General features: G+C 44.4%; 1 protein-coding gene across 1 annotated transcript in view; it reads right to left on the minus strand.

The window, feature by feature from the left end:
- Positions 1-17,032, minus strand: part of szt2 (SZT2 subunit of KICSTOR complex) — a 35,115-nt gene that overhangs the window by 6,828 nt on the left and 11,255 nt on the right. The window contains exons 28-65 of the mRNA XM_088425561.1: positions 16,465-16,732; positions 16,179-16,338; positions 16,022-16,114; positions 15,822-15,900; positions 15,423-15,728; positions 14,927-15,062; positions 14,623-14,739; positions 14,443-14,512; positions 14,187-14,372; positions 13,904-14,098; positions 13,128-13,311; positions 12,822-12,896; positions 12,484-12,622; positions 12,261-12,396; positions 11,837-11,957; positions 11,601-11,753; positions 11,323-11,425; positions 11,145-11,259; positions 10,806-10,893; positions 10,614-10,732; positions 10,367-10,531; positions 9,908-9,992; positions 9,372-9,551; positions 8,776-8,973; positions 8,367-8,557; positions 8,097-8,257; positions 7,851-7,948; positions 7,632-7,764; positions 7,234-7,364; positions 6,985-7,032; positions 6,044-6,192; positions 5,065-5,250; positions 2,773-3,028; positions 1,962-2,041; positions 1,692-1,817; positions 1,376-1,578; positions 960-1,056; positions 277-357 (exon numbers count right to left, since the gene is read on the minus strand). Of these exons, the coding sequence (XP_088281687.1) occupies positions 277-357; positions 960-1,056; positions 1,376-1,578; positions 1,692-1,817; positions 1,962-2,041; positions 2,773-3,028; positions 5,065-5,250; positions 6,044-6,192; positions 6,985-7,032; positions 7,234-7,364; positions 7,632-7,764; positions 7,851-7,948; positions 8,097-8,257; positions 8,367-8,557; positions 8,776-8,973; positions 9,372-9,551; positions 9,908-9,992; positions 10,367-10,531; positions 10,614-10,732; positions 10,806-10,893; positions 11,145-11,259; positions 11,323-11,425; positions 11,601-11,753; positions 11,837-11,957; positions 12,261-12,396; positions 12,484-12,622; positions 12,822-12,896; positions 13,128-13,311; positions 13,904-14,098; positions 14,187-14,372; positions 14,443-14,512; positions 14,623-14,739; positions 14,927-15,062; positions 15,423-15,728; positions 15,822-15,900; positions 16,022-16,114; positions 16,179-16,338; positions 16,465-16,732 (5,411 nt within the window). The remainder of the gene's footprint in view (positions 1-276; positions 358-959; positions 1,057-1,375; positions 1,579-1,691; positions 1,818-1,961; positions 2,042-2,772; positions 3,029-5,064; positions 5,251-6,043; positions 6,193-6,984; positions 7,033-7,233; positions 7,365-7,631; positions 7,765-7,850; positions 7,949-8,096; positions 8,258-8,366; positions 8,558-8,775; positions 8,974-9,371; positions 9,552-9,907; positions 9,993-10,366; positions 10,532-10,613; positions 10,733-10,805; positions 10,894-11,144; positions 11,260-11,322; positions 11,426-11,600; positions 11,754-11,836; positions 11,958-12,260; positions 12,397-12,483; positions 12,623-12,821; positions 12,897-13,127; positions 13,312-13,903; positions 14,099-14,186; positions 14,373-14,442; positions 14,513-14,622; positions 14,740-14,926; positions 15,063-15,422; positions 15,729-15,821; positions 15,901-16,021; positions 16,115-16,178; positions 16,339-16,464; positions 16,733-17,032) is intronic.

Below are 17,032 nucleotides of genomic sequence, written 5' to 3' on the forward strand. Positions count from 1 at the left end.
ACACACACACACACACACACACACACACACACACTTCAAATCTACAACAACTATTAAATACATTAGAGAGTATTTAGTATCACATTCGCAATTCAACTTCCCTATGTACTGATGACTGGTTCTGATCATTTTGCTACCTTAGCATTAGCATTAGACACTCCAAATGAACACACAAAAACAATTAGGCATTCTTGTCTTTTTTTAAAAACATAATCTCTCGAATGATGTGTCTGATGAGTGATGTGATTTTCCCTTTTTAAAAAAAAAAAATCATACCTGAAAAGCCAACTCCATCAGCACAATCCCACCTGGCAGCGCCCTCTGGAGGTGGTAAGCAGTAGTGGCGGACACAGTGGTCTGCAGAGTGGATTGAAGAATATGAAGGGATGGTAAAAAAGTAAGAATAAAATAATTCTTACTGGCTGCGTTAAAACCACCCCATAGGTTTGTTGGAAATCTGTCTTGTTTTTAGAAATGCATGAATTTAAACAGAAATCTGATCTAAAAAAAACAGAATTTTTTTTAACAATACTTTATGCATTTTTTCAAAAATGTACGGTATTGATAATCAGTTAGAAGTGTAAGCAAGATAAATATAGTGCATATCTGGTGTACCTCTTTCATAAAAGATGATTCAATAGGCATATCGATAAATGGTGTGTGATACGCATTTTCAAATATTTAAATACAGTACAATAATAAAAACTCATGTTTTTATGAGATTAACGGTAATTTGAATTAAATGATGAGCGATTCGTCAATTATTTAATGATGTCTTCCACTGTAAATCAATGAACACATTAAACGACAACGAAGAAACAAAAAGAAAAAACGAGGACGCATTTAATTACATATTGTTAAAAGGGAAAATCCAAACGTATGCAGCAGCCATTCCTGGAACGCTGACGACCGAGGCGATGACGGCACTCGTAATTTCAGCGAGAGTCGCTCTAACTCACCTTAGGGCTGTCTTCGCTTTTCTGCTTGACGTAAGAGAAGGACATCCTGCCCTCGGACGACATGGAGCTCAACATGGCGGCGCGGGCACGGGCGATGCTGTCCAACACAATGAAAGGCGAGCGGCGGGGTCAGCGGGGGTCCGCTTAAGTCCTCAAGCATAGTGAGTCACTTGGGGGGGGATTGGGGGGGGTCTCCCAAAGTGAAGCTGCCTCATCAGCGACGGCGTCGTTTCTCATCCTAGTACCCTCACAATAACTGGCGACCAGTTCAGTTTTGTTATTTGTCGATATAATGCCTCGACAACGACCGGTAACTGGTCTCCAGCCAACCTCTGACCCCATATGAGGATAAGCAACGGATTGTTGGTACGGCAAGCCAAACGTGACCAGAAAAGGGAATGCGGACGGATACAGACCTGCGAGCGGGCGACTGCGGGCGCACCTGCACCAGGATGAAGCCCAAGCTTTGCAGGTACTGCACGTACTGCTGCAGAAAGGCGCTGGAGATGTCCAGCAGCCAGGGCTCCTCCTTCAGCCGGCCCGGCAGCATGTCGCCGGAGTCGCTGCTGTAGCTGCGGTCCCGCCCCGACGCCGCTGAGTCGTTTGAGCGGTGGCGCTTCTGCGGGACGGTGCCAACGTTCAACTTTATTTAGACAGTACTTCAAACCGGGCATTTCTAGCATATGCAAGCTGCAGGCAGTCTGTCTGGACTATACACACTCCATCCAGTACCTTGATGGGCGGCTGAGCAGCTTGTTCCTCCTGGATCTGCTTGCGGAAGAGGGGGTCAAAGAGCAAGGGCGTGGCGCAGTAGTGGACCAGCCGGGACGACTGCTTCAGGGTTTCAAGGTCGGCCAGCTGAGGAGGAGATTGGAAAAGTGATTGACAAGCAGCAAACTTTGATGCTCACGCACCATTGCACCACACCGAGTCATAGACATGATGTCACTAATGCACTTTTTGTGCTGTAATTGATTTTTATGTGAGTGACAGTGAACGCACCGCGATGGGCATGTTGGACTGCGCCGAACGTTGCTGCCACGTCACAAAGAGGTTCTCAATCTTCATCTGCTTCTCCATTTCTGCACAACAGCAACAAAAAAGCAATGGCAACAATGCAAAGGCTGTAACAATAGTGATATTATGGTCATTTTCATACAAAATACAAATTGGGAAAATACTGAGAAAATATTCATGGTTTATATTATGAAGTCAGTGGATCTCAAACTTTTTCAGCCAAGTAGCCTCTAACCAGCACTAAGCAAATTTGGATGAGAACAAATGAATAAATAAAACAGAGCATGGTGCCATACAAGTCCATTTTTTTAACTTGAGAACTACTGGACATTTTTTGCTTGATCTCTAGAAACATTTTATCCTTTTATCATCATCTGCTTTATTCCTGGCTCGTCTGCCAGAAAACTGAGCCCGTAATGACAAAGTTTGTCAAAAGCGTTACTGTACCACAATTTAACAAAAGGTTGATTCATGTTCCAATCAATTTGCTCTTGATTTGAAATGAAAAATGTAATATTCCCGCCGCGGCGTTATAAAGCATTCAGTTGGATTCGACGAGACCTGCAGAAACCCATTAAAATCTCACTCATGTATGCAGTGAAAATAAAAGTAAGAAGAACCAGAGAATCCATCATCTAGTTTTGTAAGATTAAAGTGATTACCTCAACGTTTGTGGAAATTTCTTTAGCCTATCTATGTTGTTTCACATTATATTTTAGCATGAAGTTAACACACTATAAGAGTATATAAATACAATAGCATTACTAGCATCAATTAAACTCAAGAGTCTGCGAACCTCTCCTCTCAGCCGCTTTGATGTCCAAGAGCTGTCCGCCGTGTCGGCTGACGGCGTCACCGTCCGCGAGCGTCCTGATGGCGCACACGTCCCTCAGAGCCTCGTCGAAAGGCAGCAGCTCGGAGGGGAAGTGCAGCGGGGCCAGGCTGCGGCCCGAAGACGCCAGGCGACCCTGCTCTTTGCTGGCCAGGGGCGGGACGGCGCTACGGAGAAGCGTGTCCGGCTCCATGGACTGACCCAGGAAGGGGTTGGGGTCCTGGATAACGACCGACAACACTCATATCAGCGCGTAATTCAAAAGTAACAAAACAAAATGGAAGTTTGAGCTATTTCATTTTTTTTCAGCGAAGTAACCATCAACAAATGGACGGAGGGGGAAAAGGATCTATAAAACAGTGCTTTAGAACTACATTTTTCATGGTATGTCTGTGTACTGTATTACTCAGTAACTCCAGAAGATTAATTGTGTCAAATATGGGTTTTATTTCTGGCTCACCTGCCAGAAGAAAATTGCATCACTAATGACAATCCGTATGAAACGACATGTAACATGGTGGCATAAGGCATAAAAAAGGTTCTTGGGAAATGCAACTAATCGTGATTAATTACATAATGTTGCAATTAATTTGTTGGAAATCTTTAATTACTTGACAGCACCAAAAAACTAACAGGTTTAATTTCTATCTGCAAAAGATAAGCCGGCATCTTTACATATTTAATGTCTACACCCCGCTAATGTAGCCTCTTGAGATGATCTTTAATGTCCTATCTAGTTCCCTTTGTTCTGGCCTACAAATGGAGCTCATCAGGGAACAAGATGGTGACTTTTAATTCCCACGCTGGCTGTTTGTCGAGCAACTTTGGGGCGCGTTAGCTCAACGGAGCAGCTCCGGGCCGACACGGCAGAGCGCAGCAGCGGCGGCGGCGGCCCTGAGGCTGGAGGAGCTGGAGAGGCGGCGGAGGCCCGGCCGGTGCCCCCCTCCGCCTCCTGTCACGGCCGTGACAGATGAAGGCCGATTCAGGCAAATTTTCTGCCGCTCTGACTCTGCTTCCTGTCCGAGCTCGTTAGTGACGCGGCCGTGAAGGCCATCAGGGGGAAAGCGAAAGTTCTTTGCGCTTGGTAATTGGCCGCGGGAGGCACGCGGGGCGGATGGGGAGGGGGGGGTTGCACTTAAAGGGCACTTTGCTGGAAGATGCTGCTCCAGTAAATCTCAAGTACTTACTCACAATATGCGACTTGATCTTCCAGCAAAATGGATTCCATTCGTTTTGTTCGTCAAAAATCAAATTGTCTTGAAAAAATGTTGTTTTTTTTTTTTTACATTTTTCCTGTTATAGTCCCCATTAAAACTCAGGTTCCTTTGCTAAACAACATCCAGGTTTAGATGATCATTATTTCATTTTTACAGCACTGTACACTGTACAAATATTGACTTTTTTTGCTTTGTTTTTATATTTTCAAGTTTGCCTTGGGAGTTTTGTCCAAAAAAATGCATCAGCACAGCCTTGACAAGTTATGTTTTGCGTTGGACTGCAGAAACATCAAAAGTCAACCTGTCACCGCATATTTAATGAAAAAGCAGCGGCTGCATTTTTTTGCTGATGCGCCCAGAAGAGGAAAAACGGACCAGAATGAAAGGCCGAGCGCAAAGTCAGAGCTGAAATCGATGGAATCAAAAGTGAATATCTCAACGAAGCATTTCTTTTTTTCATGACTCATCAATAGAGCGGCGATGCATTTCCATATATGGACTGATTTCCTTGTCACTTTTTCTGTGTGTGATGTGACGATAACCCAAGCGAGACGAAACATGACAAATGTTCAGGCCGTAAGCGATGACTGGGAACTGCGACCACATTAGATGAAATACAAAAGAGGCTTGGCAATTTACAGCAGAGTGCAGAAGGGATATAAACAGCAATGCAAAGAAATAAACGTTTCATTGTTAAAACCGAGATAATCATAAAAGTCGGAGCCTTTCAACTCCAAAAGCTGATTTTATTTACTGGCTTCAAGAGCCTTTTTTTGCCTGCTGCAAATTTCATGTCGCTGGGGGAAACGTCAATATTTACACCCTGCATCTTTTTGGACTTGCTTTTTTTAAGAGACTATCAAGGAAGGACACGATTTGCCTTCCCGGGGCCGCGACAGCTGCGTGCGTCGTGCCGCGAGATCCGCCGCCTGGTGCGGCCCGTGAAGCAGATGCTGGCCTTACAGGTCGCTTCCACCTCAGCTGGCAGAAGCGCCGGCGGGTACGCGCCCGCCCGGTGACGTGAGAGGTCGCCACTTACCCGCTTGGAATGCATGTCGTGGAGCGGCGCGTCCGAAAAGCAGTGGTGATGGAACAGGCCCATCTTCTGGCTGAGCAGGCAGTATAGCACGTGGGCTCGGGCGTTCTGCCACCTGACCAGGCGAACTAGCTCGCGGTTGAGTGAAGCGCCCAAGTCCAGCGACCAGTTGTAGCTATACAGCGTCACCTGCAGGAGCATACGCAGCACGTCAAGCCCAGGAAACTATTCAAATCTATCGTACGTTCTTAATTGAAACTAATTTCTTCTGCTTCCCCTGAAGCCATACAGCCTCCGATTTTGGTGTAATTCCACGGTCGGCCACTGGATGGCAGCATACTATTTGTTTGTAAATTTGAAGGAAGAACGACAGCAGGGAGTATCTAAAAGGAATTAAATTAAAAACAACAGTTTGAAAAAAATATTTTCATTCTCCAACCCTAAAACAGACAAAATATAACATGGCCTTTCGTTTGTAAAATAAGGTAATCAGTTATTTTAACAGTAATATATTTTTTAATATTATGGAGACCCAAATGTGTCAAAATTAAGTTAATGTCAACATCATTTTGAAATAAGAACGATTTTATTGAACACCAGACCAATGTATGTGCCTTAATCCTCTTTAATCCTGCTTTTTACACCTACAGAGAGTGATGACTATGCAACATAAACTCTTTGGCCATGATCATTTATGTACGTTGTGAGATATGAGTTTATGGGACTTTATACTTTTTATAATCTGAAAAAAAAAATAACATTGATACTACTGCATGTTATTTGCAGAGGCGTGCCCCAGGTGGCCAAGGTACATACAGCAAATGTATCAGCCCAATGTTCATTGATTTGAAGCGGAATTGGAGGCTTACTGTACAGTAAACGTCACATGGACAGTAAAGGGCCTTGGGCCATCTTCTATTGAATTTTGGAGACCGGTGTGATATAGTCCAGCTAAATTACATGCAAGACATCCTTTAAATACCTTCTTGTCCAGGATACGAATGAAGAGGAACCTCTGGCGGGGAGCCGGTGCTGATATCGATCCCAACTGCTGATGGCTCCATAGACTGGAGCAGTCACCCTGTTGCAGCTGTTGCTCAGAGGCCTCAAAACGTTGGAGGCCTTTGTGAGCTGCACATAATCAGAAGAACAAGGAAATGGGTTTATACATGAGACGAATATTAAGAGTTCGTGTGTATGTAAATATGTTTTTATGTAGGTATGCATATGAATACTGAATGTCCAGATATACACAATCACTCTGATGTTAAAGACGTGTAGAGGTGGATTCATGTTTTCTTTATGTGGCTCCTCAGCATGTCTAGTATTAAGTTTCATAAGTAAAGAATTAAGAAGAGGGTCACTAAACATTGTTTTAAAAAAAAACCTCTTAGTACTTAGTTATTTAATAAATACAATATCATTTGATAATTCCAATAAACCTAGCACAGAGGTTTGGAATGACTTCATGTAGACAGCAGAAAAAATGGTATTTGTCTTTATATACTGTACGTAAACATCTGGGTTAAACTCTTTTATATCTGCATGCAGAAACATACGCAAAGTATAAAAGACATACAGTGGACCCCTTTAATATGTGGCAAACATAAAAAAAAAAAAAAAAAAAAAAAAACTGATGAAAATCTGCAAAACTTTGACATCCACTAAGATTGCATTTTTTTTCTTGGACTCCCCCAAAACTGGTCAAATGACTTAGATTGTTTATTTTTTGAATGTATTCATGTATTTGTACTTACTAAAATAACATTGACGATTTTGCCCGAAGAAGTAAATAAGATATCATGAAATGTCTTATGAGTCTAATGTAGCCAATATATTTGGAGGGGAGGGGCAAATTTCAGGCCCTTTTCCTCATTTTTCCAATTGTGTGACAGTTGTTAAGGTAGAAGAAATCATACTTACGTGTGAACCTATTAAGCGGTGCCATGTTTTCCTCCTCTAAACTGACATCTGCAGCCGACGCGAGATGGAAAGACGGGACGGACGCAAGATGTTGCGACAGGAGACAGAGAAGACACGGCTCAACACAAAATCATGTTAAGACAACGCACGCGTGTGTTAGACACATACACATCAAGACGGAGAGTACAGGCGGGGCGAAGGATGAGGTGACATGTGGTTAAGGACGCGTTTTAGTTGGGTTGCATTTACCTTGCTCGGTGCTGCAGCTCCACTGCAGGAAGTTCCTCCCAATGACGATGAAGCTGCGGGAAGCCTCGGGAGGACGCCACAGGTTTTGCACGGTGGACAAAGGAACAAAGACATCTCCTGATGCGGGGCAGCTGGGAGCACATGTGAAGTCATCTTTGAAAAACTGCATTTACTTTTAAAAAAGGAGTTTAAAATAACCAAGTGGTGCCTTGCGATACAAGCTTTTAGTTTGTCCTGTGCCCATGCTTGTAATTCAAAACATCTCAAATCATCTTTTTCTTTAGAAATGATTTTAAATAATATATTCTGGCATCCCAACAACATACCAAAGACAGTTTTTTTTTTTTTTTTTTAAGAATCCAGTCATCAAGATTTATTCAAATAAGAAAATGCAGGACCTGGTTTTGACGAAAACCTTGACACTGGTGTCGGCGGCCAAAGATCCCACCAGATTGACCAGCTCGGACAGGATGGACGGCAGCAAAAAGTGGGACGCCACATCGGCCGAGCATTGTTGGATCGATGGGCAGCCTGTACAATACGAAAGCAAAACCGAATGAATACTTTTGAATTGAAAACACACAAAAAAAAGCTAATGCATGGGGATTGCTGCGCACCGAGCTCAGCCATGAAAGTGATCCAAGGCTGGCAAGTGAACTGGTAGACAGGATGCAGGGCACCGGCATCGCCCTCTTCCAGCTGGCACACCCGCCCCCTGCAACAACAGTTTTTCCCTAAAGTGAACATAGTTTTACATACAGAACTTAACCTTTTTAGAAAATGTATTTGGTATGAGCTGGCCTAAGTGTCTCAGTTAGCCCAGTCTGGTCCCCCTCAACAAAAGCGTGCCTGACCGTGCGTACCTCTGTGCCTGTTCCAGCTCGCTGAGCCTCTCCTGCGACCATTGCTGCTTGACGCTGTCCGTCTTGTGGCGGCGGCGTGCCACGCGACCCTCCTCACCTCGCTCTAGCACAATGTCGTCTGTGGTTTTTGGACTGCCCAGCTCCGACGAGTCGGGTTTGCTCTGCGACAACAAACAGGAGCGATTAAATAATTGGGCCGCATTTGTCTCAATTTTGCCCAAAGCCACCCTTGCGAACTGGCTAACGAGCGATGCTCGTGCACCAACTTACCAGAATATCCCAGAAGCTGCGGCGCATGCTTTTTCCGGTGGGCGTCGTGGACTCGGGCGTGCCGGATCCCGTCATACCAGCAGTGCCGCTTCCGGGATGGGCTAAGGTGATGGGCGAGGGGCTGCTTCTGAAAACCCGGGAGCCGCTTCGTTGCCGGGGGGTGTCCTTCGCCTCGGGTGGACTCAACACGCCTAAACGACATCAAAACCGAAAGTGAACTTGATGTAACAAAAAGAGGTTTATATTACAGACAAACTGTGCCAAGGCGAGACTAGACGAGACAAACTCAGGTTAGACTGGATTGGATCATGACCAGATCAAAATCCGATTAGATAAACGATGAAACGGCATTTTTATGATCTCATCCGATGTGCGTTCTGCACAAAGGAGGTGAACGGCGAGGTGTCACCTTTGGCGTTGTCCTTGCGGGGGGCATGCGCGTTGGCATAGGGCAGACAAAGCGGGTTGGGCAGCACCCGCAGCTCCATGAGAACGTCGCATAGAGCATGGCGGAGCGCCCCCTGCAGCTTGTCGGCCAGCTGCGCCGGACTAACGTTTCCTTGTTCCCACACGTCGAATCGCACCCTCAGCGGCGCTGCCACAGCCTCTAAATATTTATTCCAATCAAAAGAAAGGAGACAAATTAAAAATGAATCGACAAAATGTTAAATAAAATTGAATTGGTCCCGCAAATGAAGCTATAATTTGCATATTTTCAAAGAGATAAACATGCATGTGATTCACATTTGTTTCAGCAGATTTCAAAATTTTTCTCAGTTTCACCAAAACGGGCAAAGTAACTGTGAATAGCATACCTCAGTATAAAGACACAACTCTTAACCCATTCACATCCAACTTAGTTAAATTAGATTTTTAATTTATGAAGCTGCAGTGGCCAAGTGAACATGGATCTTGTACGTCTATGGCAGGGAATGAGTTAAAATTATAATGTAATTTAACAGGAAGATGGGGAGGAGAAGCGGTTCCAAAATGTAAACGCCTCACCTTGGCTGCAACCGTCATGTGTACCATTGGCCTTCACTCTCATCACGGTGGTCAAGCGCTCAAAGTGTTCCGGCTGCAGCGGTGTGGAGCAGTTGTCGTTCTGTCTGACGCAGTCCCGATCGGGGGCCCGGAGGGGGTGCCCCTTGGTATCCATGAAAGTAAGAGTAATGCAGGCAATTCCTGCGAGATGGGAGATGTGAACATTCAACGTCCTGCTGAATAAGACCCAACTGATTTGGGGTCAAAACAGGTAGCTGTACTGCCAAAAAGTGCTGGGACCGAGGAAAAGGATACAGGTTGAAATATACATAAAATATTATGTTATGCTGCATGTCCTATTACAGAATAAACTAAGGGGAATCTGCTTGAGAGAGTTAAGGTCACTTTCCCCTGTTGCGTAACTGCACAACTCAGGGAGTCTTGACAATCTCATTGTTTGAATGTATAAATATCTAAAAAGATCAGAATATATTCTAGTATGTATTTGAACCATCTATTTATTTATGACAGTTCAAACAAGTTGAAAGGAAGTGTACCTTTGCCCCCCGTCCCTTGACCTCCAGGTTTGTTGTAGAGGTAGATGTTGCCATCTGCCATATCGGCGTTCGAATGAAAGCAGTGCTGCATAGAAGATGAACATAGCAGGATTATATAATTTATTAAGGGTTCGAGTTATTTAAAAAATACCGTGCAAATCTGAAAAAAATTTCAGTAAACATATTGTATGTTTAAAGGCATTTCATCTAAGTCACTGGTAAATTTTGGGGCCTGTATTTTTTTATTTACTGTTATAATCTCCCTTTTAGTCAAAATGAATCTCAGCTCCAAATAATACTGGCTTTAAATCGATTTAGTATCGGCCTTGAAAAATTAACTATTCGTCTCTCTCTTTTGTAACATTGAACTCTTTTATAGAGCAAGTAGCTGAAAACTCAAGGTCCATCTGGAGTTATAAATTTTAGGTGTGGCCAAAAAAGAAGACGACAAGAAGATACCTTGAAGTGGTGCGCCGTGTTGCTGTCTGTGTACTTGGGCACATGCAGGAAGATAAGCAGGTTCTGACGAAGGTAGTGAGACACGGCCGAAAGCCACAGGAGAAAAAAGGCAGGAAGGATGAACGTCATCACCTCGCTGGAGGGAGTGCCCGATGGCTGGATGAACTGAACAGAGCAGGTGAAGCGGCATGAGCTTTGAGAAAAGGCCATTTTCAACAGCGTGAAAGGGGCTGTCTAAACAAGCGACCTCCACGTCGGCGGGTGTCAGCTTGCAGTTCCTGACGAGCATGACGGTGATGATGTCCAGCGTGGTTTCATCCAGACGTTTGCGCAGGACCTTCACGAGCTCGTCCGTGATCTCAGGACCTAGCGAGCGCGGGCAATCATCAGCAGTATTTCTTTGACATTACACATGTGTCGAAGATATCCCGCCTGTTACCTGCATTGTCCACGCCATGCACCAGCAGCAAGATGTGCTTGTCCACCTGGCCCACTGGGCGAGAACCTTCCAGAGATGACCTGGAACCCTGAGAGCGCAAAGATCAGCCATCAATCATCATCAATAAGCACGTGATGACTTTTGGTATACAGGATTAGGTTGTAGTTTTGTTTGTATTGACTATAGAAATCAGTATGGCAGCTGTAAATAATATATTTTAAGATAATATCCATCCATAAAACTAGAAACCAGCCCATGATTTTTGTTTAGGTTTATTCAAGAATGAACAAGAAGCATTAAAAGATGAATTTATTTTATGTTACTTGGCATTTGACTTACCACGAGGTCTTCGGAAAACAGCGGCTCCTGACTTCTGGACAGGCTAAGAGAGTGAGAGGTGTGGAGGCTGCCGTCCAAGTCAGAGTATTTGCCTGCTTGGGAAGTCTCATAAAGTCTGCGTGGGATAAAGCGACACGTGAACCAGAATCCAAAACGGAGAGAGAAAGGTGTCACCAACCTGAGGTAGAAGACGGACTTGGTGGTACGCTCCTGGTAGACAAACATGTTCTTCCTGTTGCCCACACTGAATGAGTTGAGCACTGAGCGTAAAGCCTGAATGGCTGAGAAGACAAAAAACAAAAAATTGCTGCTTTGAACCAAAATGCTCGACCTTCTGTGTATTTTCCACCATGGCTTCATGAGACAATTTAGTGTGTCTGCTCATGGTCTTTTCAAACCAAAATGGATGCCTCCCTGTATCTATTTTGTGTTTCTCTTCATGACAGAGATGCTTACCTCTGGACACGCCTATGTTAGGTCCCATCTTGAGTCTTGGGTGTATATGGATGACGGTACTCCACACCACTTCGCAGGCAAAATGTCCCGGGATGAAGTGCATGGTGGCAGCCAGGTAATCTCTGGCCTGGTAGCTCTCCTCGGCATGATAATCTGTGGTGCATACGCACACAAAGTGCGCTTTTTACAACAACTGTCCGACAGGAAAAGCACGGAGATGGCAGGCGCCCACTGACCGTCCGATGTGTTGCGTCTCTGCCTGTACGCTGACTCGCTCTTCCAGATATCCTCCTCGCTCTCCGCCACCAGCAGGGAGTTGCACACGTGGCTGTCATGAAGGTCCTGCAGCAGCATGTGCTAAAACAGACAATTAAGATGTATGGAGGTAAGCACAGAAAATAATGACATAAATTTGTTTTTTGATTTATTATAAAATATTAAAAAAGGCTATAAAGGTCATCTACAAAATGCAGGCATGCATTTTATAACACAATAACTGTAGTGATAATTTAAAAAAAAAAGTAGTAAAAAAATATATATTTCAAGTCTTTAAGTAGGACAGTGGCAGTAGTAGTTTTTGTAGCAATGCAGGAGTAGTAGGACATGTTATTAAGGTGGCGCTTGTGGTAATGCTATTAATAGCAGTGATGATTCAGTTACCTGGTTGACTCTGCGACACAACTCTCCGATGTTTCTCACCACCGTCTGGTGCAGCTGTAAATATTCCGGCAGCTCCTGCTTGTTGTCGCGGCTCTCCTGCTCTTTGATGTTCATGTCCCGTTCCTCACTCAAACTCCTGCGCAAATCAGATAAAGCTACAACATTCTGGCTTATACATGAGCCATGAGCTGACTTTTGTAAGGTTTCTGAAGACCGGTCCCACCTGGAATGCGAGTAAACTTTGACTCTGTCATGGAGGATGTGAGCGATGAGCCAAAAGTCGGGCATTAGAGGCGCCTGACTTTCCTGATCATCAAGGGTGGGACTCTCACACTCGGAGTCACTACTGTCACCATCGTATCCTTTGAAGGAAACAAACTGCTGAGCATCACGTAAATGAGTGGAGTTCCACAAGATTCAATCCAGGGGCTACTGTGCTTTTGGTATGTAACAAACAACTCATGATTCAAGATGAGTATTTTCTCTGACCCTTTTTCTATGTTTTACTAAAAAAAAAAAAAAAAAAAACAAAACCAAAAAAAACTGTGGATTCAAACTCACCCTGCATATCAGAATCCAAACTTCCTTGGCTTGAGATGACACTCTGTACTCGACTTGGCCTCAGCTTGCCAAAACCTGCAAAATAGAATAACAATATGACTCTATTTTGTCCCTAAACAAAGATTTGAGACATGCCAGGTTTTTGTGATATAAAAAATAACAACAGCAAAAATCTGAAGTTGAATCCATCGTTAACACTTTGTGCAACGTCTTTTCTTTAAGAACGCTGATCAATGTTGGGGAGAAAAAAACAAAAATACTTGTATTTGTTTGCTAGTGTTTTAAAAACACCAACTGAGGACTCACTTTGAGAGGACTGCACTGACTCGGGCAAGCTGACACTGGACGGCGTCTTGGGGGGTGAGGTGAAGTCATTCAGTAGCTGGAGGCTCACTGAACTCGTGTTACCACCATCAGTCTTCAAAAGTCCGACCGGCTCACCAAAATCCGCCGTTGTCACTTCATTGGTGTCAGCAGTGACATTGGCGGCCTGCGGGCAAAACGACTAGAAGTTATTGGAAGTTTAAAGTCCCTGTAATGTGAAATTAATTGTTTTAACTTTTTCTGTCATACCTGCTGTATTTTCACAATTATTTATAATAATAATAATAATAATAGTACATTTGATTTTGATCACACTTTACATTTGTCAGCAAATCTCAAAATGTTACTATGAATTGAAAACAAGGCCTGACAAAAAATAAAATAAAAAAATAATAGCAATTCAATGAAAAAAAACTAAATACATTTACAAAATTAGCAGTTATTTGAATGGGCTTTCAGAATTAAAAACGTTTTAAGATTGGATTTAAAAGATTCAATTGCCTGTGGTGTCCATAGGCAGACCATTAAAAATGCATGATGCTGCTGCCTGAAAGGCTCCGTCCCCCATGGAACGGAGCTTTGTTTTAAAGGATTTGGAGAAGATTGCTGTCAGCAAGAGTGGAGGTGTCTTGTAGTTGTCACTTTTTACCCATGTTTTCAGCATTTCTCAAACATGGAAATCATTTAGAAACTCATGTCTGAATGTCCTTTACAGGGTCTTTAAAACAGCTAAAATTTGAGATTTGAGAATTCCTTACCACATCTTCAGCTTCAGTTTCGCTCTCCAAGAGCAAATCTTCCTGAGGCGGCGCAGCGTTGGCAGCGGCTGTACTCTCGGACAGCCTCTTGACAGCGTGGATCCTCTGAGGATGCAGCCGGCTCAGAGATGCGTAGTAGAAGCTGTCCTGCTCGCTGTTGAGAATGTAGCCAGAGAGCGCCATGCGACGGAACTCCTGGAGAAGAGCGCAATAAACAGCTTGGCTGAGCCATATTTTGCTGAACCCTAATGTGAAAGCAATCGTGGCAAGTGAATGAACTTGCCTCCTTGAACTTATCCAGCGACTGCTCGGGTCTAAACACAAACTGCAGCGGGACGTCTTCGCTGCGACAGTGCGGACGTCCGGCTGAGCGAACCACATGTTGCGCCACCTTGAGCAGCGTGGCCGGGCCGATGATGCGTGAGCGACGCAGGGCCGACACGATCTCGTCCTCCAGCAGCCAACGGATCTGATGCAGAGGTAACAGCGAATGACGTTTGGCTGCCTCCACAGGCAGAAGAGCATAACTGCACACTCACTTCATCCATGGTGGCCAGGATGGCTAGCTTGTGAGGTAGTGGTAGCTTGGACAAAGGTTCGCCACAGACCCTGATAGAGGAAAGCCCACGTTACATGTTTGACTTTTTTTTTTTGTCTAAGATTACTTATGCTCCCTGCCTCACATAAAAATAAATCATAGAGTGACTTGCTACACTCACATGTCTACATCAGCTTCTTTCAGTCCCTCCAAGGCGGCCGATAGCTCGTCATCCGATCGATACGACGACGGTTGTCCTGGAGAACGGTTAAGTGACACGCTGCTCTCAGACGTGTACCTGCAAGTACCCAGAGGCATCCTAATTAGGGCTAGAGGCGACAGCTATCGAGTATTTTCCGTATTCGGATATCCTACAAAAAAATTTGAATCGAATTTGAGTATTTGAGTGAAAATGTAAAAAAATGTTTTTTTTTGCTTGCTTACGATGATTACTTTCAAGCCCGCATTTAATTCCACTGCCTCACCTGTTGTGATGGAAGTCGGACATGACTTCAATCTCCAGAGGAAGAGTGAGAACAAAAATGTCCAGCGTGACAGAGAGCTCGTTCAGGTCCACCGAATGTATTGCCTCAGCATCCTCTAAGCAGGAAATAATCTCACCTGCAAGCAAAACATTCACAATTATGGATATCTTTTCACTTATAGTTTTTCATTTATTTTTTTAATGGAATACGTTTAAAGGGTGTAAAACGCCCTAACCATACCTTAATTTTCTCATGAAGGCATTAACATTTTTTCACATTTGTCTCAGTTTAAAAATGATCATTCAAACCTCCGTAGAAGGTAGTCAACAAACTTCACCCCCCCCAAAAAAAGGTCGCAAAATGTGAACCTTGTTAACGTGACAACGAAACTACCTTTGAACTAGTAAGTCAAGCCACCACTGTCTATATTTTGATAAAATGTGAATTTGTTTGCATCTTCCAAGAAGGTTTTTGGTAATATTTGGACCTTACTCACCGAGGCAGGTGGGCAGGGTGTGTATGGGTATGGATCCATGGCAACTCTTGGCGCTAACAGAGCAGGTGACATGTAGAAAGAGCGGCGGCATGTCCATCTGCGGCCCCTCTGTCTCCAGCATGGAGTCTCCTTCTTCCAGGATGCTGAAAGAGTCTTGGTCCTGGTCTTGGTTGACTGTGTTGGAGTCAGAGTGTGAGCGGTCCTCGCCGCCGCTGAGGCTCTTGATGCTGCCACCGCTGGGCTGCTCCTCATATTCCACCACCAAATCGTTGTCGCTCTCTGTGGTGATACCGCCAGATGTCGTCTCTAGAAATGTAAGATGCCACACTGCATCTTCCTTGTGATGCGGAACAGGCAAAAACAAAATAGGGGGCAGAAAGCCGTCGGGAAGAACCTCACCATCCTCAGTGGCTTGCTCAGCCTCGGACACCATCTCTTCATAGGGCTTCACCTCAATCTCACCATCCTCTGAGTCCTCCTAAAGAAGCATCACGTATTCAGGCGATTATGACATGCAACGCGACATTTTGGAATTGCCACGTGGGAAAATGGATCATATTTTGGGGATTCATGATTGTGATGAATGTGGACTTTGTCACCTCCTTCTTGGAAGACGGCGGACAGTAAAAGAAGTAATGAGGATTTGAAGGCACAGGTTTGAAATACTGCAACACGATCCCCATGAACTTTTCCTGTGGAGATTGAAGCCTTTCAGTGTCAGGACAACACCAGCGTGACAACGCGCTCACTCCTCACCTGAATGATTTTGTGCACATCAGGACACATGTCACAGGTGGGATGAGTCTGGAGCAACTCCAGGGGGAACGCCGGGATATTCTTGGGAACCTCCTGGATGAGACGGGGTTGAGGAGCAGGAAATCGGGATTCCGCTTCGCTGGTATCTTCCGATTCAAAACTGTATTTCAAAGCATACGTTTATATGGGAATGTATTAAAAAGCGCTTCACTTTTTGAGACTTTAAGATTTGATGAAAAAATTAATCAATTTTGGGCTAAGGCTACATCTGTACATGTTCTCCTACCTGGACAAGGAAGCCACAGCAGACTTGACGCCAGCTCCGTCCTCCTCGGCCTCTCCGACAATGAAGGTAGCCGACCTCCTGGCGGTTTTGGGGTGCAGAGTCCACGCCGCAGCCCTGCCGTTCTCCCGAAATACCCGGATGTGTCCGCACAGCGTCTGCAGGAAGGCTGTGATGTCAATCTCTTGCAGGGACTCTTCGCAGTAATCCATGGCCATCAGGATGTCCTGGGAGCTGATACTGAGCGACTGCTGGAGGCTCCGGTAGACACCTGAATGCCACACACACAGACTGTACCGTAACACACTTTCATGCAAAGATTAAATAATAAAAAAAGATGGTCTTTGTCTGTTAGCAGTGATCGCTTTAAACATATAGGGACGAGAAAAGTGAATGTCACATGAAGGTCTGGGGTTATGGAATATTTATAAAATATATCATTTTAGCATTTATCACAAGTGTTCAAGTGATCGGACCAAAATAGATTTCGTATCAACTCAGCGTGTAACAACTCTACAACTGTCTCTTGTTTGGGAAGGTGCCTATAAGCAACACAGACTTGCTGTTTTGG

The sequence above is a fragment of the Hippichthys cyanospilos genome, chromosome 10 (assembly GCF_059441005.1).
Source record: "Hippichthys cyanospilos isolate Australia breed blue-spotted pipefish chromosome 10, RoL_Hcya_1.0, whole genome shotgun sequence".
NCBI lineage: Eukaryota > Metazoa > Chordata > Actinopteri > Syngnathiformes > Syngnathidae > Hippichthys > Hippichthys cyanospilos.